The following is a 25,850-nucleotide window of genomic DNA, read 5'->3' as shown; positions in this document are numbered from 1 at the left end:
AGAAGTTCCTTGAGTAATAATAATTTATTCAAACTCTTACTTTAATTTTTTTTTTTTTTTATTTATATATATATTTTTTTAAACTTGGTATAGTAGAACTTGTTATTACATATATACCTATCGACAGATTATTAATCCTAATCCTTAATTAATCCTTTAACTTACTCCCTCTCCTCCTTTGCTCATAAACAAAGAAATATCTGAAACTTTCAAACTTCAATATTCTTAGCTGTGAATAAACAAGATATTAGAAAAAAATTAAAGTTGTTGAGATTTTAGGGAAAACTTAAACGTGACGTCTTACTACCGCCCATCCATTCATTTGACTGTCAATTTACTAACTGCATTAGTCATCCCCTCATTAAAATTTAAAATCTCGATAGAAAGTTTACTATACCTTTCTTTTTTAATTTTTCTTTTTAGTTTTGCAAGAATAATCCTAAGGTGGCGTGATATTAACACCAGATTAGATTGTTTTAAGTAGTTATTTCCGACAGAGTTTAGCGCAAGAAATTCCCAATCATTATTATACCGAACCATTCATTGGAAAACCACAACATTTATACGTTAAACTAGCTAACCCTTTTTTTTGGTTCTAAAAAAGTTTTATTTATTTTTTTTTCCCACTCGTTTTAATCCCAATTTTTTTTTTATTAAGCATTTTCATTTTTTATCCTTAGAAAAAAATTAGATCCTTAATTTTCCATCTTTTCTTTTTTTTTTTGGTTAAAAGAAAAATTCCTTCTTGAAAGATTAAGAGAGATATTTTCATAGTGAACGAAAAAATAAAAAAACTAATAAAAAAAAAATCTCCAACCTCATTAGTTGGTGTGTCGAAAGTCAAAAACAAAAAAAAAAATAAAGTAAAGTAACACAAAACAAAATAATAATCAAGATACCACGAGTAGATTACATCTCATACTCTATTTGCTCATTCATTATTAAAATAAACATTGCTTTGTACTAGTTACGTATTTCTTCAAAAAAGTAAAAAAATATACAAATATTTTTTACGTAAGAAAATCCAAACAGTACGCATCTTTTTTTTATTTCTTCTTTTATTATTATTCTCAATTATTTCAATTTTGTTTATCAATACCACTAATACCTTCAGATTACCATTTAAACTATGTCCTACAACAATACTTCAAACACAAACACACCAAACATCAATAATAAAAAGCAGAATCAACTTCAATCTCAAAATCAAACTTTTGTTCCAGCTAATAATAATGGTAAAAATGGCCCTAAACAAATCCATGTGGCTCATAGAAGAACTCAAAGTGAATTGACTAATTTGATGATTGAACAATTCACTTTACAAAGACAGTTGGAAATTGTTCAAGCTCAACAACAGCAATTATTGGCTCAACAACAACATTTAGCTCAACAAACTAATCAATATTTAAATATTAATACAAATTCTAATAATAATAACACTAATAATAACACTTCAATCAATAATAACACAAATAATAATTCTAGAGCTCATTCGAGAAACAATTCAGGGTATTATGATTCTCTCAATAGCAATATCAATACCCCAACTAATATGAATTCTCATAGAAAGACTGGGTCTCAATCAAGCATTTATGGTCATTCAAGAAGACATTCGTTAGGTTTAAATGAAGCCAAAAAAGCCGCTGCTGAAGAACAAGCTAAAAGAACTACAGGCTTACCATCATCATCGTCACAACAACAAACAAACGAAAATATTAACCCAGATGCATTGGCTAATAAAGTGGGTAATGTTTCATTAAATGACTCCCACACAAGTCAACAACCAACTGCATTTAGATTCCCACCTGCACCAGTTAACACTAACGCTTCTTCAAGATCACCCATTCGTAAATTGGATACCACTAATGTTCCAATATTTAAATTTCCACCAACTCCAAATGGTACTCCTTTATCAGGACAAGATTCAAATGATGATGATTTCTCAAGAGTAACAAACTCTCATCGTCGTTCAAGATCTACAAACCAAAATAACAATTCAAACTCTAACAATTGGAGATCTCGTCCTCAATCTCCTTCTTATAATAATAACAATAACAATTTGAACCAACAAAACTTATCTCCTTTCCGTGGTCATAAAAATTCTAGTTCCAGAGATTATAATTCCTTCAATTTCTTGGAACAACCTCCTGTTTTCCAAAAGAGTCATAAACCAAGAAATTCAAATTCCTCTGTGGGCAGTTTTTCATTATCTAATAATAATAATAATAATAATAGTGGTAATACCCCTCGTAAATCCTTATTTGCCCCCTATTTGCCACAAGCTAATATTCCTGAGTTGATTCAAGAAGGTAGATTAGTTACTGGTATTTTACGTGTTAATAAAAAAAATAGATCCGATGCTTGGGTTTCTACTGATGGTGTTTTGGATTCAGATATTTATATTTGTGGTTCCAAAGATCGTAATAGAGCTTTAGAAGGTGATTTGGTCGCTGTGGAATTATTAGTCGTTGACGATGTTTGGGGATCTAAGAAGGAAAAAGAAGAAAAAAAGAGAAGAAAGGACGCATCCACTCAACATGATTTATTATCTTTGAATTCTCATGATGATTATCATAATGATGCTTCAGCCTCGATTATTAATAATGCTAATACGACAAATTCTCCTCATACCCCATCTTCTAATTCCCCATTCAGTAGTAACAACCAAAATAATAACCAATCAAATTCCAACAATTCAAATACCACTACAACAACCTTATCAACAAGATCAATTACTCCATCATCAGGTGGTGATAATGATGATTCAAATTCTCCAGGCATTAGAAGAAGAGGCTCATTAAAGCAACGTCCAACTCAAAAGAAAAATGATGATGTTGAAGTGGAAGGTCAATCTTTATTATTAGTAGAAGAGGAAGAAATTAGTGACGAATTTAAACCTTTATACGCTGGTCATGTTGTTGCAGTTTTGGATCGTATCCCAGGCCAATTATTCAGTGGTACTTTGGGTCTATTAAGACCTTCTCAACAACAACAAAAGAATAATGATGATAATAACAATAATAATAATAACAATAATCATCATAAAATGACGCATACACCAAAAATCGTTTGGTTTAAACCAACTGATAAAAAAGTTCCATTAATTGCTATCCCAACTGAATTAGCACCGAAAGATTTCGTGGAGAATGCTGAAAAATATTCAGATACATTGTTTGTTGCATCCATTAAGCGCTGGCCAATTACATCCTTACATCCATTTGGTATATTAGTCTCTGAACTGGGCTTAATCAATGATCCAAATGTTGAAATTGATTCCATTTTAAGAGATAACAATTTCCTATCAAACGAATACCAAGATCCAAATAATCCTTCACAAGAACGCTCTACCTTATATGCATTACCATTAACTGATGAACAAATGGCATCTCGTAGGGATTTAACAAATGAATCAACAGTCGCTATTTCTTCTAATGGTATAGTTTCTGAATTTGCTGTTCATATTAAGGAAATTGATAACGATATAATTGAATTTGGTGCTCATGTAATTGATGCCACTGCTCATATTGAAGAAAATTCATCGTTGGATAGAAGGGCTAGAAAGAGATCTTCTGCAGTCTTTATGCCACAAAAAATTGTTAATTTGTTACCAAAGGTTTTAAATGACTCCTTAACTTTGGCACCCGGTAAAAAATCTGCTACTTTATCTGTCATTTGCTTATTAAATAAGGAAACTTATGAAATTAAATCTACTTGGATTGGAGAAACAGTAATTAATCCAACTGCATCCTTATCTATATCCCAAATTGATGAAGCTATTACAAACTCAGATCAACAAAAAACTTCTTTTATTAATGATATGCATAATGTTGCTCAACATTTTTACTCACAAAGATTAGAAAATAAAGGTGCAAAGATTTCAGAATCTCTCTCTCTGTTAGAATCATTAGATGATGAAAAGGTTCGTGTTGATTTGAATATATTTGACAGATATGTAGGAACTGCCGTTGTTACTGAACTGGAGAGAAAGGCAAATTGTATTGTTGCTGAAAAGATATATTCAAAATTAGGTAATTCTGCCTTCTTAAGAAGACAAGCACAACCAATTCGTAGTAAAATGATCTCATTACAGAGAAAGATTCAAAAATTCGGTTATGATTTAGATATTACATCAGCTGATTCTTTAATAAGGTCTATCTTAGGCATTGATGATGATGATGTAAGGTGTGGAGCAGAATTATTATTCTTTAAGACAATGACAAGGGCAAGATATTTTATTGCTGGTAAAGTGGAACCTGATCAATATGGGGACTATACTTTAAACTTACCTCTTTTCACTCATTTCACCTCACCACTGAGAAGATACGCAGATCATGTTGTTCATCGTCAATTGAAATCTATTTTGCATGATAACTCATATAATGAAGATTTAGACTCCCTAAAGATTACATCTGAATATTGTAATTTCAAGAAAGATTGTGCTCATCAAGCCCAAGAGCAAGCTGTTCATTTATTATTGTGTAAAACTATTAATGATATGGGTAATAGAATTGGTCAACTTTTAACTGTAGCAACTGTTTTGCAGGTATACGAATCATCTTTTGATGTTTTTATTCCAGAATTTGGAATTGAAAAAAGAGTTCATGGTGATCAATTGCCATTGATTAAAGCAGAATTTGACAGCGCTAATAGAGTGCTAGAATTATACTGGAAACCTGAAGTGGATAGTGCTACATTTGTTCCTGCAGATGAAAAAAATCCAAAATCTTATAGAAATTCCATTAAAAATAAATTCAGATCAAGCACTCAAGAAATTATTAATGAAGAATATTTGAAGATTAAGAATGATGTACCAGGTATCAGTGATTCATTAGCAAACGAATTGAGGAACATGGATTTGAAGGTTCCCGAACTAAGATTACCTCCTCAAGCTCCAGGCAAGAGTGGATTTGCTACATTATGCTCATTAACAGAAACCAGAGTTGAAAATGACAATCACATCGAAGTTATAAGAGAAATGCAAAAAATTCCAATCTTACTAAGAGCCGAAATTGGTATGGCTTTACCTTGTTTGTCAGTTCGTACTATTAATCCATTTATGAAAGAGAAATAAATTGTTTAATGTGCAATATTTTAACGAAATTCAAAAAAAAATAAAAATAATAATAGCAAATACATATGTATATATATGAATTTATCAAATCTTATATTTACACGCCCTTATTACCCAAATTGATGCATATTCATACTTCATTTACGCGTCAATTATTTATCATTTTTTTGTAAATTAAACATAAGTATGATACTAGCATACCTCCATTTAATATTTAGATTAGATTATTAAATCATTTAAAAAAATAATATAATATACTCTATCTTCTATATATAACCAAGTTTAGAATATGCGGACTGTGTACACTGTTTTGTGTTAGATGCCTCAGATACTCTAATAATGATTTTTAACATTAAGTATAATTTTTTCTGTTCGGTGTCAAATGTGTTGCGAATATTTTGCCTTTTCATTAATTATTGACGCTACTTTAAATATAAAAAATTTATATAGCTGTAGATGCTTCTTCAATTGTTGATAATAAAAAAACGGTTCGTTTACATCTGATCATTAAAACCAATTGATATCAAATATAGGTAAAAATATTAAAGCCAAACATGTATATACTTAATGCTTTAGAAATATGTACCAAGCCAGTTTTCCTTAACAAACCTTTAACAAATGTTCGATTTTTAACTCAAGGGTTGCCCCTCTATAAAAAAGTAAAGGGAAATAAACACACTAAAAATTCTGTACAAAGAGAGGATGATATAACTGAAATTGTTGAAGTATCAAGTTATGCTAAAAGAGCTGAAAATCAGTTTGCAGAAACGTTGGAAGCATGTAAGAAAGCATTAAATGATGCTAAGCAAGGTAATTCAAATCCAAAAATTTTTAATAAAATGAAATTGCAAAATGGGAAAATATTCACTGATGTTGCAACAATATCTACCAAGGGGGCAAATGCACTCTTAGTTACAGTATTTGACCCTAAGGATGTGAATGTTATTATCTCGAGTATTTTTTCAGCAGGATTAAACTTAAACCCACAAAAAATTCCAAATAATAACCAACAATTGAAAATTGCATTACCTCCGATCACAACAGAATCACGTCAAAAGAAGTGTAAGGAACTCAAAGAAATCTTTGAACTTTATAAGAATTCATCAAAGAAAGAAAGTTTAACAGCAATTAGATTAAATATTTTAAAAGAAATGAAAAATATTCAGCCAAGGACTGATGAAGTTAAGAAAGCTTTACAAGATGTTGAAAAAATTCATAAAGAATATGGCACCAAATTGCAAGATATATATAAAACTATTGAAAAAAATATGATGGAGTGAAACAACTTCTGCTACATTTTTTTACAACCATTTAATATTCTATTTATTTAACCCTTTATTAATATATATTTGCACTAATTCTAAAAAGAAATGAAAATATTATTAGTGATATAATTAATTATGAACAAATGATATAAAAGAGAGAAAAAAAAGTTCACATTCTGAAATTATAGATGGCTTATTGTTTTATCTTTTATGGCATATGTTGAATAAGGTTTTAAGGGTTGAATTGGGAAGGTAAATTTGAGAGTTGCTATATTTAGGCCACATTAATATGCAATTCTGGAGCTGGTGTAGTAACAGCATCGACAAGTAGCTTGATAATATCATCTTGTTTATCCTTGGCAGTTTTTTCGATCTCTTTTAATTCAACCTGTACTTCACTTTCTGCATTTTTTTCTAATTCACCGACACCACCAGCATTCTTACTCTCAAAATCTTTCAATTCTTGGTCCTTCTTAGCTTTGTAAGTAGCTATTTCAGTAGCAGCATCAGTCTTGGCTTGCTTTAATTTATCTTGTCTATATTTTCTAGCTTGAGAAACAATTTCGTGAGCTTCCTTTTCAGCTTTTAATAAAGTTGCGATACCGTTTTGATTAGACTATTTATGGTAGAAATTATTTCTCAACTTATTATATGAAGTAATGTTGAAAAAAATACAGTTGTTTGTTAGTATTTGTAATTTTTTTAGTAAAACTGATTCAACCCATTGTTTGAAATATGGAAAGTAAAATTCATAGAAAAAAAGGCTTGAGCATTTATTAATTTAGTTTAGAACATACCATAATGTATTAATGGATATGATAAGTTAAATTATAGTAATCTTATGAAACAACAAGTCTAAGCTTAGATAAAAAAATATAAAAAAAAGAGCACGTTAAAAGGATGGAACATTTAATATATTTCCTTTTTTATTATTAGGAAAGGTTGACTTATGACAATGCATTAGTGGTAACGTCTAGGTTTGTTTTCAAATTTCAAATTTCAATTTATGAATTTAAAATTGAAATTTGTAAAAATTCCGAAATTGTCCGAATACACCATGGTGTATTCGGACAACAATAATATTGAAAAAAATTAACAAAAAATCGATGAGCTACTTCTAAAATTTCTATTTAAAAGTGAGATTTAAAGTAATAGAATATCAAAAGAAGCTCAAAGCACAAAGATCTCTTGAAATATTGACAACAGTATAAGCATAATTATTATCATAGATATGACTACTTTATGTGATGTGTGCCAAAAGAGTGAATTTAAATACAAATGTCCTAAATGTATGAAAAAAACATGCTCCCTTGCTTGTTCCAAATCACACAAGACTACTGATAAATGTTCAGGTAAAAATGATACAGCTACTAATTATATATCTAGTGAAATAATAAAAGGTGCAGATGATGAAAAGCACGAATCAAATGTTATTGTCCAAAGAGATTATAATTATTTAATTGGAATGAAAAGAGAAATTGAATTACAGATAAAGGATGGCAAGAATAAGAATAAAAGAGCTTTTCAAGGGATAAATAAAAATGTAATTTTTAATAAGAAGAATACCATGAACAAAAAATCCAAGCACGATGCCACAGATTCAAATGCTGATAGTAGGCCATCTATTCAAAAATTGATTCGAAGAGGTGTTAACTGTATCATGGTCCCCAAAGGTATGCAAAGATCTCTACAAAACAAAAGTAAATGGGAAACAGCTCTTGGTTTATTTGTGTGGTCAATTGAATGGGTATTATTTTCCTCCGATCCTTCTACAGGCCCTTTCAAATATGTAAGCCATAGAGTTAAAGAAACAGATACCATATCCGATGGAATTGGGAAGATTATATATGAAAAATTCGTGGAATATTATGGTTTACCTAACGAGGAAACAAAGACTTTAAGAAAAGAAAAAATTGTTGCCAGTAAAATAAAATTTTATACTAAATGGTTTCCTCAGAATTCTACTCAGTTAGACTCCAAAACTTTGGTACCAATCGACTTTAAAGACAAATGTATTGGTGAATTATTTAGAAATAAAACTGTTATTGAATTCCCTACTATATTTATTGTCAAGAATATACGAGATATACCGTCAGAATATACCGTATTGGAAAAGGAACCCGTAGAAGTAATTTCTAAACAAAATTCTAATCATGACATTCAAAACGATACAAGAGATGCTCACATGCAAACAAAGTCTCATAATAGACAAAACAAAATCAATTTAGACGGCAAAGATTCCAAATATATCCAATCCTCTATACAGAGATCCAATATACCTTTAAACCTAACAGTCTCAGCACCAAAAAAGCCTCATTCTAAGGGAAACCTACTGAACTTAGAAGGGTATTCTAGTAGTGACAGTGAGAGCGATTCAGAAGACTCTAAGCCTGAAGAAGTTTCTTCACGCAACCCTTTCGACCAATCCACTTTACCATTAACTATAAATGTTAATTCAGAGAAGACCCTTGATAATGATAGTGAGAATGATGATTACACTCCAGGTCTGTAAGGAATGCTTACAGAATTTCACTAATCATTGTCACAAAACTCCGTCGGTGTTAAATTGAAACGGCATTGTTGGATCCAACCGTCGGCGATTACCTAATTTGACTAGCATTCCGGAAATAAAAATAATATACCTATTGAGATTTTTTTTTTTCATTTAAAAATTATCCAAAATGGTTGCAAAAATTGAAAAGCGAAGACGTCCATCTGCATGGAATAGGAATCTACTACGAAATAATAAAATGGCTTCCCTAATAACTAAATTATTCAAGGTTTCAAAAAGAAAAAAAGGTTGCAAAGCGTTAAGAACAAGATGCTTATTAATAGAAACCTTCATGATAATGCCAAGGCATCTAATATAGGTATTTAAAATGACTTAGTTTCCCAATTATCCTCGACGTAGAAGCTTACCGAAGAAGGAGAAATTGGAAGTTTTTATCTATTTCTGGAGTAATTTACGTTTCATTAGTTTACATATAGACACATGCTTATGCGGCAAATATAGATAACAGATAATGGGATTGAGCTTTACCTTAATTTGTTTCTTCAATGGATCAATGGCCTCATCAATTACTTGTTTAATAGCGTCATTTTTTTTCTATATAAACTAAAGCTTCTCTCTATTGTAGTAATTTTATTTTTCTTGCTCTAAATTCACATTTTAAAATGCCAAACTACAACATTAGTTTAATAAACCATATCACTAAATTAAAAATAATACAACATGGCTGTCACTTTAAAGAACTGTACTGAAACTATTACCTTGAACAATGGCACCAAAATTCCAGTCATTGGTTTAGGGACTTACTTATCTAAACAAAATGAAGTCTACGAAGCTGTTGTAACTGCTGCCAAAGCTGGTTACAGACATGTTGATACTGCAGCTTTCTACAAGAATGAAGAACAAGTTGGTAAAGCTGTCAAAGATTGTGGTGTGCCAAGATCTGAAATGTATGTCACCACCAAAGTTTGGCCTACTGAGTTACGTGACCCTGAAGCTGCTTTAGATAAATCTTTAAAGAGATTGGGATTGGAATATATTGACTTATATTTAATGCACTGGCCAGTTACATTGAAGACCGATACCATCAAAGATGGCGAGTTGATGTGCATTCCAAGATTACCAGACGGTAATGCTGATGTGGATAAGGATTGGACCTTTGTTCAAGCTTGGGAAGCTATGCAAAAGTTATTAAAATCTGGTAAAGTTAAATCTATTGGTGTTTCTAATTTTTCTATTAACAATATTAAGGAATTATTAGCTGCTCCAACCACCACAGTCGTTCCAGTAGTTAACCAAGTCGAAGTTCAACCATTATTGCCTAATGATGAATTAATCGAATTCTGCCGTTCTAAGGATATCATCACTCAAGCTTATTGTCCATTTGGTGGTAGTGAAGCACCATTAATAAAAGATGCCACTGTTGTGGAAATTGCCAAGGGAAATGGAGTTGATGCTGGTCAAGTTATTACCAGCTGGCACGTACAAAGAGGCTATGTTGTCTTGCCAAAATCCGTCAAAGAAAGTAGAATTATTTCTAACTTGAAAACTTTCACTTTATCTGATGCAGACATGACCAAAATGAACAACATCTCCAAGACTCAAGGTGAAAAGAGATTAAACAATGTCAACTTTTCTCCTTTCCCAATCTTCGAATAGACGGTTTTTCCATATTTTTGCGAATTGACTATATACAAGTTTTTTCTTTCTATATAACTCATGTACTTATCTAATATAGAAGTATCGCTTATTAAAACTTATTTGCCTCACAAACTCAGTATATTTTAGCTATAGGCTCAACGCGTATAGCCCGCTTTCTAGATCTTTCTCAAGATCTCTTTTTTACAGTCATTTCCGGCATACCCTAAGAAACATCTCAAAAATTCTCAATTTCCTTCTCGGGTCCTATAGGAATATTCATTATGACCTTAAATTCATTTTTCTCTTGGATATTGGCGTGATAATACCTTGAAAAAATATGGTCCGTGATGAACGGTTATAGGAAGAATTCGGTGTTAAAATTTCAAATCAAAACTTATTTAAACTAAGGGTTTCAAACAATAATCACCATTTTCCTGAATCATGTTTTTCGGAGTACACTAAGGAAAATTCTCCAAGATCCAATTGAATCTTAGTCAATACCTATAATCATGTCTGCTGCTTTGAAAAACTGTACTGCTACCGTTAAGTTAAACACTGGTGCTAACATTCCAGCTATTGGGTTGGGTACATGGAGATCTGAAAACAACGATGGTTACGATTCCGTCATTGCTGCTGCCAAGGTTGGTTACAGACATATTGATACTGCGGCTATCTACGGTAACGAAGATCAAGTCGGTAAAGCTATTAATGAATGTGGTGTTACTCGTTCTGAATTATTTGTTACCACCAAATTATGGGGTACCCAACAACGTGATCCAGAAACTGCCTTGAACCAATCCTTAAAGAGATTAGGTTTGGATTATGTTGACTTATATTTGATTCATTGGCCAGTAGCTTTTAAGACTGATACCATCAAGGATGGTAACCTTTTAACTATCCCAAAGAAAGACGGTGAAGCTGATATAGATTATCCAGAATGGAACTTCATCAAAACTTGGGAATTGATGCAAAACTTGTTAAAGACCGGTAAGACCAAAGCTATTGGTATCTCTAACTTTTCAATTAACAATATTAAAGAGTTGTTGGCTGCGCCAACTACCACTGTGACTCCAGCTTGTAACCAAGTTGAAGTCCATCCTTTATTACCACAAGATGAATTGATTGCTTTCTGTAAAGAGAAGGGTATCGTCATTGAAGCTTATTCTCCATTAGGTGGTATCAATGCTCCTGTCTTAAAGGATGAAACCATTATTGAAATTGCTAAGAGAAACAATGTCGATGCTGGTCAAGTCGTTACCAGCTGGCACGTACAAAGAGGCTATGTTGTCTTGCCAAAATCCGTCAAAGAAAGTAGAATTATTTCTAACTTAAAGACTTTCACTTTATCTGATGATGATATGACTAAGATTAATAACTTAGTTAAAGTTAAGGGTGAAAATAGAACTTGTGATTTAGGTATTAAGGGCTTTCCAATGTTCCAATAGATGACCCATTCAATTAATGCTTCTATATATTTATGCACTATATATTAGTTCAGACTATTTATATAAATCATCAAACGATACGTATTTTATGACTACTTAATATACCAGTTAAATGTACTACCTTTTTCTACTGAATTTGAATTTTGGTGCATCGTCGTCATCGTCTTCACTACCCTCCATGACTCTAAATGATTGTCTTGAATTGTTGGACGGTAATGAACGTGAATTATGCAATTTAGTGCTGTGATTTCTATTAAGGCTATTCATATTTGATGATGTGGATCTAATATGGTTATCATCATTCCCACTCATGGATATTTCTATTCCTAAATCATTATTTTGGTCTATTGATATATTTGGATGAGTATCGTCAATACTTACCATATTACGAGCTAAATTGGCGACCAAATTATGATCTGGAGACGTTTCAGTATCGAAGTTCTGAGATATAGTAGCATCATCATCATCATCCTCTGTAACAAATAGGCTATTCCCTTTAGTAGTTTTCGTAATATGTGGATATACATTATTATTAATATCCCCGCCGGAAGCTCGTGAAAAGCTAAATGATTGCTCAAGAGTTTCTAGATCATCAGAAGAAAATGTTTGGGTTATGGTATTCATCGACGCACCATTGCTTGGAAGCTGTTCAGCTTGCTGAGGTGAGTACTCAACAGGAAACTCTGGAAATTCTTGTATTCTATTACCTTGATTATTCATCTTAAATTCTTGCATTGGTACATACTCTCTTGCTAATAAAAAGGCACTATTCCTAATAAAACTTGCTACACCGTTGTCACCAGAAGGCATTGTCTTCATTCTATATTTTGGTAATTGTTTAACAAAGTTTTTAAAATTTTTACGTCCTTTCCATTTTGGGTCTATATCTGTAATTGATTCATTATTCTTCTTGCCTTCACTAATAACAATATCTACATTTGTTTCTACAACTGCTAGATTACTAAATTTATTAATGGCTTCTTCAGTAAGCTCCTCATCGTAAATCTTCACAAATTTAGATCCTAATCTATCTGTTTCTCTATTCTTGGCATCTTGAAGTGCAGAAATGAAATTATTAGGAGTTGGGGATCGTTTCACTGGTGACACAGTTCCTTTCTCTTGTTCCTTGGACCTTTTTAAAGAGTTAGCTTGGTCGTCAGGTTTATTATTTAATATATAGTTGGATAATGTTTTCTTTTCATATTGTTGATCAGTAGCTGCAGAATGGATATCTGTTAGTTCAGCCTGATCGCTCATATCCATATCTATTGAATCATTCAAAGGTTTTTTGCTTCGCGCTGCAAGAATTTTAACATCTTTTTTAGAAGTAGAAGCAGCCATTATTTTATTAGTCACTAAGCTAGGGTTAGTGTCTTCTTTTCCAATACTAGGTATATTTGAGCCTATATTTGAGCATATTGGTTCTTGTAAACTAACAGGTGAGTGTTGTGAATTTGAAGGATATTGTAAAGTTTCATTATTAGAAAGTGACATTTGCTTCGTTATACTGGTTGGTATTGAAAGGTCTTCTTTCAGAAATGGCTCTTTTGTATAAGGTTGTGAAACTATTATTTCATCCTTATCAATCTTGTCGTTAGATTTCCTTTGTGAAAATACGTTACGAGGATTTGCTACATTTTTGAGATCCGATTCTGTTTGAGATAAATTATTTTGTGTTGGATTTGTATTACCACCAACAAAGAAGTGTAAGCTGTCTAATGGTTGAACACGTTTTCTATTTAATCTTCTTCTTTTCACTGGTGGCTTTTCTGGAGCATGGTCATTGACTGAGGGTTTTATTAGTTCAGATGTTTGTTTTAAAAGTGAATCAGATATTGTATTGCTGTTTACTTTATTATTATCTTCTATATATGGAGATAATTGGCTGTAAGTTTGATTTTCATTATTTAATGAGATAGTTTCTCTTGAATTCCTTTCTATTGTATGTGGAGAATCTTTTTTTATTACTTGAATCAAATGGTTAATATTTTGATTTTTAATACCTTGATAGAAATCTTTAAAAGTATGAACTTTAATAGTTTCAATATGTCTACTATTTGAAGTAGTTAATAAAATAAGTCGCTCTTCTGAGTGGCTTTTAACTGTGTTAATGAATATGGTATCATCTTCTGTAGTGATAGTTGGTAAATTAATTACCTCCATTGCAGCTATAAAGTATATTAAATCAGTGGTGTTGTCATTTAACACTATGAGTTTTATTCCAGTTAGTTCTACTTTTAAGCTTTCTAAATTTATATTTCTAAAATCTTCAATTTTGCTAGCATCTAATAAGTTTTGAAAATCAATATTAAATGTTGTTACATTTGGATTCAAAAGATTTAACAGAGAAGTTAAAAATGAGGATTTTAATATAATGGATTTATTTACTAATGAGTAATATAGCGTACCTGATATAAAATTATTATTCATAGGTCGGGGTTCAATATCGATGACATATGTAATTGCTTCATTCTTTTGAGGCCCAAAATTTATATTAAATCCATAATCTTTTAATTGGCTTTCAAATTGTTGAAATTCAATTGGTATATTGTAAACATGGTTGGTCCAAGCTCCGCACACTACTACTGGAGTTGCGCCAAGTTCCACCTCGGCAGGATGCTCAATATCTGCATTGAATAATAATGTTTCAGCGGGATTTAAAATCCTGGAATTGACTCTTGTTAATTTTCCTTGATTAAGCAAACTTAATTGATTATTTAAATTCCCAGTCCAATGGAATGTAACGTGTTGTCTAGATATACTTTTATCATTTTTAACAAACAAAGGTGATTTTTTTGATCTACCGATCGAATAAGTTTCGTTTTGTTTTAAACAGCATGATACATTAGTCAATGTATCATCTGCTGATTTATATGAATATGAAATAATCCACATATTTCTTCAACACATGTTTTTGAAAAATGAAAATGTATTATCGATGTTTTTTCTTTCAGCTATTTTTGATATTCTTAATTAATTTTACAAATTTCGTACATAGAGTATTAGAAGCCGTTCTTAGAAGTGAATCCGATGAGCAATAGTAGATCAGAAAAAAAATAATCCAAAATTACTTCAATAAAAGACCTTGGATTTTAAAAATACAGTCTGTATATGTTTAAATAAATAAGGTGTATATATATGCTTTTTAGTGTTTGCTAAAGAGAGAAACAAGTAGATAAGCAGAGTTCGGGATTATTAGCAGTAATAATTTGTAATTATGAATGTTATTATTACATATGCCCTTATGAGTGTGAGTATTAATGTTATTAGGTTAGACCAAAAAAAAATAATAAAGCGACCTATAAGAACGAAATAGATGCATTCATTGCAAAGCCTGCTTTTGTATCATGCCCTGCTATTTTACCAATTGGTAAAGTGTAACCTATATCAAAATAGGCTGATTCAGATTTATAAACAAGCCCTAGAGTTCCGGTAATATCTGGTTTACGTTGCTTATGTGGACAGCAATTGTTGTATCTTTCTAGTTGTATAGAGTTTTGAAATCTTAAGGGAGAAAATTTACATTTAGAGAATAATGGTACAGATGCATTTAAACACACGTTATAGAATGCAATACCATCATTTTTTTCATGAGGTCTTTCTTCCAAATATGATGGGACTGGAAATTCATTAGCTTCTCTACGTTTTGTTTCCCAATTAAACATGTTTATCGATGGCTTAATTGAAGTCCCTGTTCTAACTAATAAGGAGCATAGTATTGCATCTTGGAATAATGTGAAGTATTTTTCGAAATTTATACCAAATCTACTAACATTTGACAAGTGTAATAACTCTGGTGACAATTTTTTTGAATCATTAAGCCCATTGAGAACATATTCGTAATAAATATTGAAATAAGAACCATATCTTGGTATACCTTTCACAAATATTCTACTATCGGTAGAAAACTTTGATAATATACTGGTTTTTTTATATATCTGCATATTTTCCAAAATTGTTTTATTTAATACTAAGCAATTATTATTTCCTTCATCTTTAATAGCACCATTGATAGCCAACCCTGTATATAGGTTGGAACTCTTAACCCCAACTTCCTCTGGGAATCTCATATCCTTTCTAAACCCTGATTCTACAAGGTATTGAATATAATCTTTAGATTGCTGCAAAGGCTTGAAAAGAGATATCCCAGATACTGATTTAACAGAGGTAAATGGAACCAATGGGTAAGTCGAAAGACCATCAAATTTAAAATTCTTCCATTTAGTAGAATCTAGATCATATGTTGCAGAAGCGTTTATGTAATGTTGATCAGCTCTGTTTAAGGAATTAATCCAATTTTTAGACCATGAGAAGATACTCTTGTTATTTGAAATAGTCCAAGTATAATTTGGGTCAACAAGTGGCTTATTTGGCTTGATAAAAATGTTTGCTGTAATTGGAATAGGAGAGTCTACTTTTATATCATACACTGAAATATCATCAAACAATGTCTTAATCTTGGAGGAAGTTGCTTGATTTGTATCTAGCGAAATCTTGACATCTTCAAAAAGGTCTGTTTGGTAAAGTTTGTCCTCGATGTTTTCAAATGTTTGAAGGGTAGTTTTCAAATTCTGCAAAGGGGTTGATAGGACTGGATTCAACAATGATTTTAAAAATGAATCTGACACGAACAAATCTTCATTGCTGCTTGTTATAGTCACTTTGGATATATATAGTGGCTTGGTTGAATTGAGATCATTAGATGGAGTCCTCTTATTTGTATCTAATGATATATATTCCGTCATTGTTTTTCTTGATCTATAATTATTTTTGTCTACTATCAAGTTGCCAAAATATTTGAAAATGAAACAAGAGTTGGGAAAATAATTAATATATAATAAAAATTATCTAAAAAATTGTATAAATATTTCGTGTCAATACTTTAATCTGTCAAAGATTTTTTTTTTACTCATATTATGTCAGTGTGTTTATTCTGAAACTTTTCCACTTTCAGTTCCTGTCTACGATTATTTCAATTACCATAAGTTTTCCTTGTAAGCCGGGGTTAAAAACGGTACGTCCGGGAAAAATAATGGAACGGCACTAGCAACTGGCATATTGTGTTAGAATTATATGTTTAGGTAATGATAAGATCAATATAAAAGTAATATGATAGTGGAAATTACGTTTATGGTAAAATGTACAAAAGTGTAATATGTATATAGTTATATTGCACTTCTTATCGTTTTGTAGAAGGGGAAGAGGACTCAGATTCTGTAACGTTTATTTTATAGTAAAAATCAGGTATTGGAACAGAAGCAGGAACTTTTTTTAAAGGCAGTAAAGTAATAGTTCTATTCTTCTCTACAATCAATCTGAAAGGTACGGGTACGGATGAAGGAGCTTTGGGGGTTTTCTTTAAATAGTCTCTTGTCAGTGAGGTGATTGCGCTTAAGACATGATAGTACCAAGCTGAGGCATTTGTAGGAGTAGTATTTTGATGGAATCTCAATCTAGGAGAATAATAAGAATCGCATTTAGTCACTAGATCATCCCTGGAGAACCATGTAATATCATTCAGCAGTCCTGTCTGAGTGTCTCTTGAGCCTACTAATAGATCTGAATTTGGTAATTGTCCAATTTGAACCCAGGTCTTTAAGAGTTTTTGTCTATGAAATGGACTACCCATATTCAACCTGGTAAAACATTTCAATTCAGTGTAAGAATTGGTTAATGGGTTATAGCCGTCCATTTCAGAACGTAATAAGATCGTTAATTTTGGAGAAATATCATTCTCAACGACCGAAAAATAATTATTGGTAATGCTTGGATCCTTTTTCTGTTGTTCTTCTAGTGATGGTGTTAACTTCGAAGATGTGTAATCTTTAATAACTAAATCTTCAAAGGCAAACCCTGAATTGACAATTTTTCTCATACTGTTGTAGAACTGTTTGTTTTCCCTCCAATCAGGAGGCTCATGAGCATAGTCTTGAGACAATAAGATTCTATTATCACCCAGATATGTTAGTAGTACAGAGACTTCTGGATCAGATATTTTCTTAAATGGTGCCAAGACTAAGTCATTAATGTGATGTCTTGATGTAATAATCACAAATTCTTTATCCATCCCATATTTCTTCTTTTCATTAGCATGTTTCTTGTCATAATATTGTATATATTTGAAACAACTAATTGGATCATGTAATGGTTCTTTTTCCATTGCATGATATTTTTCATAATCTTTAAAAAGATCTGCCCCAATATATTTTGCTTTATATTTTTTCGAATCTAACAGTGACTTACCAGCAATTTGACAAATATCATCTTTTAGACATGGAACCCCTTTTGTATGTTCAATTGTAGGATCTGTATTTATATTCAAATTACCAAGATGATAAGTCGCAACCTCTTTACTGGTTCTATAAAGATCTGAAAAGTGAGTTTTGCTTGGCTTAACAAAGGAATTAAATCTTATTGAACCGCCTTGATATTTTTTTCCAGGCAAAGAGTGAGAACATACAGGTAGCTTGTGAATATTGTGAGAATTCTTGTCATTGCCATCTAATGACATTTTGCTGAAATTATCTTCCAAATTCGTCATTTAGTTTTTCACTTTTTTTTCTCAATATCTATTCTTTTTTCACAAAATATTTCTGGTATGTTAATCCCTTCATGTACATAAGAATTTATATATAAATGCAAATATATGGGGTCAATATTAATGCAAGCATATTAATTAAAATCGTCTTATTATTTGTCATTTCCAACTATTTTACTAAATGTATTTTACTAAATGTATTTTACTAAATGTATATTCCTTTCATTATTTCACTACGTGAAATTCTCTTCAGTGCTCATCGTGAAAAAAGCTTATAAAAAATATATAACGCGAAGGATGTTCCATTGATGACGGAAAGAATTGTTTAGTTTCCAGTAGTAAATTACAATTCAGTATAACAACTAATGTAAAAATTTCATTACTATAACATAACTACCAAACTTCTGTGTTTAGTTTTTGACAGGAATAATACGAATGCCGTATGAAGAACGTTTAAAGTAAAGAGCGATAATTCTAAAATTAAGCTTCTTTTGCTCATCACATTATGAAATAGTTATATGCATGTACTTGTATACTTAGGTTGTTTCTCATTTGCTACATCTTACAAGGATGTTTGTAACTTCTAATCAGACTATGGGTTAAACAAATTCTATTATAATATTTTATAATATCTAATAAATGATTAAGAAGCAAAAATTAATTCGCATATTATCAGTGGGGAAATATATATTTAAATATACATTAAGCCAAGATTTATTTTTTTTCATAGAAAGTAAGTATATATCTAAGACAATATATGTCAACCCACATTTTTGTAATTGTCTTAAATTTTATTGAATTAAGAATATTAGAATATCATAGAAAAAGGAAGACTCCTTGGGATATTTCCTTATGCCCTTTTTTTACCTACGAAAAATGTTTGTTAGGGATACCTGGAATTTCATATATTTGTTATGAAAAAAAAAATATATATTATATTTCTATTGCCATTTTAATCATATATTTTCATGTATTTCCAATTCATATTTTTTTTTTCAAAAGGTTTTATATATTTCCTAAGTCTTTGTGTCATAGTCCTTTATAATAATCATATTTTTGTTTCATTAAAAATATTTTGATTCTCTGATATATTCAATACCTCTTTGTGGCATCGTAAACGAAAAAAGACATCAACTAATAATTCTCTATTATTCCTTTTTGGAAATTTAACATTATTTTAATAGCATTTTTTTTTGTTCGTTTTCCATACTTCGTTTTTTTTTTGTTTGCTATTTTTAGTTTTTGGATTTTTAAAGAATGAGAAATGATAATAAAGCTTATTGGAGAGCCACTATCATATTAACTTTCATTGCTATAACATTAATTACGGAAATGTGTTTCTATGATAAATTATTTAATAAAAAAAAAGAACAACAAGTTTTAAATCAATTACAGCCACCAACAAAAATTGAGCCACTAAATAATGTTGACAACGAAATAAAAGATAATAAGAACACCAATTTAACTGTTGCTAATCCACAAGGATATACCTCGGGAGTTTATTATTCGAATTGGTCACCTTATTCTCCTAGAAAACATTTCCCACATGATATTGATTTTTCAAGAATTTCTCATGTATATTATTCATTTTTTTTAGTTAATGGTGATAATGGTAAAGTTGAATTAGGGGATAAATGGTCTGATATTGAGATGGACCTATATAAGCCATTATCTATTAAATTAGGTAAATTAAAAAATAAAGTCGATGTATATGAAGAACCACAGACTCAATCAACAATTAAAACTAATTTACCAAAAGGTTGTATTGGTGAATTTTTCTATTTAAGAAACTCTAAATTATTACCAACTATAAATACTGAAAACTCAAAGAATTTTAAAATGATTATGACCATTGGTGGTTGGTCAAATCGTGATAGCTTCCCAAAGATGGCTAAATCTCCACAAAAAATCCATAATTTTGTAACATCTGCTATTGAAATGATGTTTGAATATGGGTTTGATGGTATTGATTTGGATTGGGAATTCCCTAAAAATAATACACAAGAACCAGCAGTTTATTTGAAAATTATGCAACAATTAAGACAAGGAATGAATGAATTAGAAGAGGAAATATATAAAAACTCAGCTGTCCCAGTAGAAGAGCGTAAGCATTTCCAATTATCAGTAGCATCGCCAGCATTTGAAGAAAAACTAAGCGTATTACCAATTAAAGAAATGAATAAAGTATTAGATTATTGGAATATGATGACTTATGATTATAATGGAGAATGGTCGGAGAAAACAGGATATCACAGTAATTTATATGATGGTTCAAAAGTAAAACACGACGAAGAAGTGTTGAATGCAGATTCAGCTATAAAATATATGATTGAAACACAAGGTGTTGAGCCAAATAAATTAGTGCTCGGGTTAGCTGGGTACGGTAGAGGTTATACTAATGTTAATGTTAACCATATACAAGGCTTTGGCAAAAATAATAAGGAGCGTGAATTGACTGGTGATGAAGTTTTCATTGATTTAGAATATAAAGGTGTTGGAGGAGAATCAGAAGGAGAGCCTGGTATGTGGATGTATAATCAATTACCAATTAAAGGTAGTATTGAACAATTTGACCCAAAGTTTGTATCTGCCTATTGTTATGATTTAAAGACTAATACTTTGGTCACATATGATAACGTTGAATCAATGAATGTAAAAGGGCAATATGTTAAAGATAAAGGTCTTGCTGGTGGATTCATGTGGGAATCATGTGGTGACGTTCATGATAATCCAAAGAGATCCTTAATCACTGCTTTTACAAATGAATTAGGTAAGATTAAGAAGCAAGAGAGTAGTATCTTTCAAGATGAAAAAACTTTTGAATTTTACTTAGAAGAATTTGGTAATGAGGGATATTTAAGTGAAGCAATTGCCAAACTTTTAAATAAAGATAAAATGTAATTGAACTTTGTTGAAAGTAAATAATAATGTATATATATTTGGGTATGTAATTTAATAACAAAGAAAAAGAAAAAAAGATAAGTATAAATATAAATCTTATATGGCATGAGGGTATTATAAATGAATGTAAATATAACAGTTAAATAGAGGGTGTGGGAATTGTTATGTGTGCTAGTAAAATATTAAATGAAAATAAATGCAAAAATGTATTAATATATTATGTTTCAAATTTGTCAAAGTTTATAACAGAGAATCCATTCTTAAAATTACTTGAAGAACTCCCGCGACTACTTCCAAATATAAACTTTCTCCTGAATGTTGTAACAACTCACTTTGTAAATCTTTGATTATATCAACAGGAACCCCTGAACCTTCTCGTTGATCTAAATTAATGGGAAAATCAGAGATTGTTTCGAATAATTTTTCTGCTTTTTTAAAAGCATTATCTGAATCATCATAATTCATGGTTAATAAAGTGTCATCTAGTACATCTGCACCATATGCACAGCATATGAGACATAACGATCTAATGATTTTGAAAGTAACATTTTCAGGGAAGTAATTATTATAAAGCAAATATGAATGCTTAGGTACTAATATGGAAAAAATTCTTTGTTTTACCGATTCTTTGGAACCAATATCAACTAAAGGATGTGTTGACATATCGAAAAATAAAAAATTAGAAGTATTATTTTTCAATATACCCTTATCAACTAACCCTTTAGAAACTCTTTCTCTGACGTTTTTCAATTGTAAATTATTCTTAAAGACGTTCCATGTCTCTCCACTCAATAGATCGATCCAATTCATGATAGATTCTGGTCTTTCCTTCGCCATCATATTTAAAGCCTCGTCCAAAAGATGATTACCTGTTTTTGTAATTGGCATAACTACTTCGATGATTCTTGCAGAAACATCATACATATTTCTTACAGGATCATCAATGACTTTAATTTTTTTCCGAAGAGCTAATTCGATTAATATACATCCCCTTAATACATAAGAGATGTTATCATTCCAAAAGGAAAGGTAACCTTGTTTATCCTTAAGACCCAAAAGTACAATTTCTTCCATCAGATTCAAAGGAGGTAATATGATTTCATTATTAGAGATAGATTCCTCTGGATCAAATTTGGTCAAATGATGTTTTCCATTAGGATTGATTAAGCTATAGTGGCTATTGAAATTACTGTCATTCCTGATATAATGATGGTTAATAGTACTACTGCTATCTGTAGAAGTGGTAATATTGCTTGTGATATTAATATCACTATTGTTTCTAGAAGACACTGTCGAGACTGAAAATTCATCCCCATCCTCAGCATTATCAAAATAATGATTTAGATATGTCTCCGATGAAATGGTGGAATATTTTCCTATATGACGATGCTGTAATGAAGGCATCTTGAATTTATCTTTATCCACAAACACCAGATCAAATTAATAAAAAAACATCTATAAATTAATAATTTTAGTCAAGATCTATAAATAATAAATAAACTTGTTTAAAAATATATAATAATTATTATTATAAAATCTCCTCAGAGTTTTTCACTGTCGTTCTAGATCTAGCGACATTCATACCCATCACATGCCCTAATCGGGCGCCTATGATCTCACCCGCAGTGTTTTCTCTGCGGCCTCCTGTCGCTCACCGTGATTTGAGCGATGAGTAGTAGTCAGCAATCGACACACTGTTTTACGGAATTTGGTAGTCAGAAGCTCCGTCGGATGTTCCTGATTAGGAATCGTAAGTGGTCGGAGAAATTGTATTCTTCAGGGGAAAACGTTTCTTATTTCTCCCGGGAATATTCGGAGTAAATTTCTTCTTATTTTGATCGGAATATTTCGGAGCACGTGAAATATATTACCCGGAAATTTCGAGGGTTTGACAGGGTTAGTTAGTATAGGGTTTTCTGGTTATTTATTATAGGGTTGTAGAACCCTAAACACGGACTCAACTGTTTTCCAAGATTAATAATAATAATAATACAGTAATTAAAAAAAATAAAAAAATTAATAAATAAATAAATAAGCAAGTAATTAAATAAATTGGTTAAGACAATAGAGTTTTCAAATATCAATAAGGATATTGGTTACATCACTTTTAATATATTTTTAGACAAATTATACAGCAAGGAATAGAATCCTAGAAAGAATGGGAGCTAAAGCATCTAAATTATCTAAAGATGATTTAACAAGTCTAAGACAGGCAACTTATTTTGACAGAAGAGAAATTCAGCAATGGCATAAAGGATTTTTGAGAGATTGTCCAACTGGACAATTGACTCGTGAAGATTTTATAAAGACGTATAAACAATTTTTCCCTTTTGGTTATCCAGAAGAATTTGCAGGCCATGTATTTTCTGTATTTGACAAGGATAATAATGGTTCAATCGACTTTAAAGAATTCATTACAGTGCTAAGTATCACCTCTAGAGGAACTCTTGAAGAAAAACTGGTTTGGGCTTTCCAATTGTATGATTTGAATCATGACGGATATATCACTTTTGATGAAATGTTAACTATAGTATCAAGTATTTATAAAATGATGGGTTCCATGGTGAAATTAAGCCCCGATGAAGCCACTCCCGAATTAAGAGTACAAAAGATTTTCAAATTAATGGATAAAGATGAAGATGGCTATATCACTCTCGAAGAATTTAGAGAAGGCTCGAAAGTTGATCCTTCAATAATTGGTGCATTAAATTTATATGATGGTTTGGTGTAATTTAATTAACATCATACGCCTAATTACACATGACACAACAAAAAGCTTTTGGTCTGATTCAATCTTTTTAATGATCCTTTTTTTTCCTTGCATCACCATACCAATACCATCATATTATAACGTTCGATATAATTAAGAGAGAAGATTATATCGTATTATTTATTCGGAAATTCATGGAAAGAAATGACAAATTCCATTCATTATGTAATATAAAGAAAAAATAAATATATTAATCATATTCAATCATATATATTAATCATATTTAATCATATACAATAGTAATAATAATAATATACCTAGAGAAATATCAGACTCGTTTTTTTTTATTTTTGGTTTTTTTGATTTATTCTATTTCATTTATTCATTACGTGGTTTATCTTTTCAAATTACAACAAAATTATGTATACTTATTTGAATTGTAATTTGTATTTTCATAATAATGTAAGTAAACAGCACAGTTCAAAAATAAAATTTATTTTTTTTCTCAAACTCTTTCTGCTGCCCAAATTGCACCTTTACATACAAGTTTGATACCTTCAGTAATAAGCATGTATGGAACAGCTTTTTGTGAATCATTGGTAATTGCAATATCTAAATGTTCTAGTTCTTGATCTCTAAACAATTTAATAGTTTCAATTAAATTTTGAATTTCTGGTGGGATACCAAAACTTTCATCATCCTTTTTAACATCATATTCCTTCATCAAACAACGCAATTGTTCATTATAATGATTTCCAATGACTGTTTCCACAGCTTCTGTACATGCCATTGCTGCTTCAGGCGATATAATGGCTGTACCCGCACCCATAGCAATAGCACCTAATTTCCATAATGGTGTAATTAATGAAGGTCTAACTCTATTTTTCAATTGCATGTCATTGAATGTATTATGATGGTGAACTTCTTGTTCCCACATATGTTGTAATAAAGGTTTTAAATGAGGATGAGTTCTGGATAAAACAAAGATTTGGCCACGATAAATATAATTTGCACCCAATTCACCAGCTTGATCAACACGAATCACACGATCCAGATATGCCTTTTGTGGAGCATTGAAAGCTTCATATTTAGATCTTCTGGGAGTTTGTTTTTGAGTAGGTTTATCATCATTTCCTTTGTTTGTATTAGTGGAAGTTGGTTTAGCCTTTAATGGCACTAATACAGAAAATGTACGTAATTGAGGAGCAGCAATTGTTGATTTCAATAATAAACTCCCGTAATTGATTAACATATTTGTACAATTGACTTTAATCTAATCTAATTCGATTTTTTATTTTGTTTTCTATCGTGTGTCACCCTTTTTTCAAAGTAATAAATCCACTCTTCTTTAATGTCTGTAGGGTTCTCGCTCAATTTCAATTAATTTCGGGTCTACTTTAAAATTCCACAGAAACACTAAGTTACATTAAAAAAAAAATGATATAAAAATGTTAAGAGATTTTTCTTTTTTTTTTAAATACAATTACGAAAAGCAAATACTAATAGAGTATTCCTTTCTAAAACCATTATGCTTTTAATTTTTTTTTATTTATTTTTTTTGGGGATTGTTTTTGAATTAAATATTTATTCAAGAATTAATAAAAAATTCAATTTCTTATAAAAGAATTAAAAACAGAAAGGAAAACAAGTAAATAATAAAATAGGTAAAAATTAATATTGATTAAAATTATGATGATTAATAATTGTTCAATTTATAAAGAATTGTTCGATTATTGGATTCATTAATGTTCTAAAAATTAAATGCCTCTT

General features: G+C 30.7%; 13 protein-coding genes across 13 annotated transcripts; 7 read left to right on the top strand and 6 right to left on the bottom strand.

Moving 5' to 3' along the window:
- Window positions 1–1,129: 1,129 nt before the first annotated feature.
- Window positions 1,130–5,071, top strand: TBLA0A02870 (mRNA-binding translational repressor SSD1; the record flags this gene model as incomplete). Its single annotated transcript, XM_004177557.1, has 1 exon — window positions 1,130–5,071. One exon carries the CDS (start codon window positions 1,130–1,132, stop codon window positions 5,069–5,071), a length of 3,942 nt encoding a protein of 1,313 aa, XP_004177605.1.
- A 554-nt stretch (window positions 5,072–5,625) lies between these two features.
- RRF1 (Rrf1p) lies at window positions 5,626–6,351 on the top strand (the record flags this gene model as incomplete). The annotated part of the gene is made up of 1 exon (XM_004177556.1): window positions 5,626–6,351. One exon carries the CDS (start codon window positions 5,626–5,628, stop codon window positions 6,349–6,351), a length of 726 nt encoding a protein of 241 aa, XP_004177604.1.
- A 259-nt stretch (window positions 6,352–6,610) lies between these two features.
- On the bottom strand, window positions 6,611–7,136 carry VMA10 (H(+)-transporting V1 sector ATPase subunit G; the record flags this gene model as incomplete). Its single annotated transcript, XM_004177555.1, has 2 exons — window positions 6,611–6,952; window positions 7,134–7,136. The coding sequence occupies 2 exons, from the start codon at window positions 7,134–7,136 to the stop codon at window positions 6,611–6,613; spliced, it is 345 nt and encodes a 114-aa protein (XP_004177603.1).
- A 431-nt stretch (window positions 7,137–7,567) lies between these two features.
- Window positions 7,568–8,848, top strand: BCD1 (Bcd1p; the record flags this gene model as incomplete). Its single annotated transcript, XM_004177554.1, has 1 exon — window positions 7,568–8,848. The coding sequence occupies one exon, from the start codon at window positions 7,568–7,570 to the stop codon at window positions 8,846–8,848; it is 1,281 nt and encodes a 426-aa protein (XP_004177602.1).
- Window positions 8,849–9,568: 720 nt separating this feature from the next.
- On the top strand, window positions 9,569–10,504 carry TBLA0A02835 (uncharacterized protein; the record flags this gene model as incomplete). The annotated part of the gene is made up of 1 exon (XM_004177553.1): window positions 9,569–10,504. One exon carries the CDS (start codon window positions 9,569–9,571, stop codon window positions 10,502–10,504), a length of 936 nt encoding a protein of 311 aa, XP_004177601.1.
- Window positions 10,505–10,995: 491 nt separating this feature from the next.
- Window positions 10,996–11,931, top strand: TBLA0A02825 (uncharacterized protein; the record flags this gene model as incomplete). Its single annotated transcript, XM_004177552.1, has 1 exon — window positions 10,996–11,931. One exon carries the CDS (start codon window positions 10,996–10,998, stop codon window positions 11,929–11,931), a length of 936 nt encoding a protein of 311 aa, XP_004177600.1.
- Window positions 11,932–12,048: 117 nt separating this feature from the next.
- XRS2 (Xrs2p) lies at window positions 12,049–14,826 on the bottom strand (the record flags this gene model as incomplete). Its single annotated transcript, XM_004177551.1, has 1 exon — window positions 12,049–14,826. The coding sequence occupies one exon, from the start codon at window positions 14,824–14,826 to the stop codon at window positions 12,049–12,051; it is 2,778 nt and encodes a 925-aa protein (XP_004177599.1).
- A 404-nt stretch (window positions 14,827–15,230) lies between these two features.
- Window positions 15,231–16,676, bottom strand: TBLA0A02810 (uncharacterized protein; the record flags this gene model as incomplete). The annotated part of the gene is made up of 1 exon (XM_004177550.1): window positions 15,231–16,676. One exon carries the CDS (start codon window positions 16,674–16,676, stop codon window positions 15,231–15,233), a length of 1,446 nt encoding a protein of 481 aa, XP_004177598.1.
- A 434-nt stretch (window positions 16,677–17,110) lies between these two features.
- Window positions 17,111–18,472, bottom strand: DXO1 (Dxo1p; the record flags this gene model as incomplete). The annotated part of the gene is made up of 1 exon (XM_004177549.1): window positions 17,111–18,472. One exon carries the CDS (start codon window positions 18,470–18,472, stop codon window positions 17,111–17,113), a length of 1,362 nt encoding a protein of 453 aa, XP_004177597.1.
- A 1,254-nt stretch (window positions 18,473–19,726) lies between these two features.
- Window positions 19,727–21,370, top strand: CTS2 (putative chitinase; the record flags this gene model as incomplete). Its single annotated transcript, XM_004177548.1, has 1 exon — window positions 19,727–21,370. One exon carries the CDS (start codon window positions 19,727–19,729, stop codon window positions 21,368–21,370), a length of 1,644 nt encoding a protein of 547 aa, XP_004177596.1.
- A 240-nt stretch (window positions 21,371–21,610) lies between these two features.
- On the bottom strand, window positions 21,611–22,774 carry VPS74 (Vps74p; the record flags this gene model as incomplete). The annotated part of the gene is made up of 1 exon (XM_004177547.1): window positions 21,611–22,774. The coding sequence occupies one exon, from the start codon at window positions 22,772–22,774 to the stop codon at window positions 21,611–21,613; it is 1,164 nt and encodes a 387-aa protein (XP_004177595.1).
- Window positions 22,775–23,528: 754 nt separating this feature from the next.
- Window positions 23,529–24,101, top strand: FRQ1 (frequenin; the record flags this gene model as incomplete). The annotated part of the gene is made up of 1 exon (XM_004177546.1): window positions 23,529–24,101. The coding sequence occupies one exon, from the start codon at window positions 23,529–23,531 to the stop codon at window positions 24,099–24,101; it is 573 nt and encodes a 190-aa protein (XP_004177594.1).
- Window positions 24,102–24,585: 484 nt separating this feature from the next.
- On the bottom strand, window positions 24,586–25,332 carry CAT5 (putative monooxygenase CAT5; the record flags this gene model as incomplete). The annotated part of the gene is made up of 1 exon (XM_004177545.1): window positions 24,586–25,332. The coding sequence occupies one exon, from the start codon at window positions 25,330–25,332 to the stop codon at window positions 24,586–24,588; it is 747 nt and encodes a 248-aa protein (XP_004177593.1).
- Between the last annotated feature and the right edge of the window lie 518 nt (window positions 25,333–25,850).

The sequence above is a fragment of the Henningerozyma blattae genome, chromosome 1 (assembly GCF_000315915.1).
Source record: "Henningerozyma blattae CBS 6284 chromosome 1, complete genome".
NCBI classification, from domain to species: domain Eukaryota; kingdom Fungi; phylum Ascomycota; class Saccharomycetes; order Saccharomycetales; family Saccharomycetaceae; genus Henningerozyma; species Henningerozyma blattae.
Note: the sequence above shows the minus strand (reverse complement) of the source record. Positions and strands in the feature narration are given on the sequence as shown.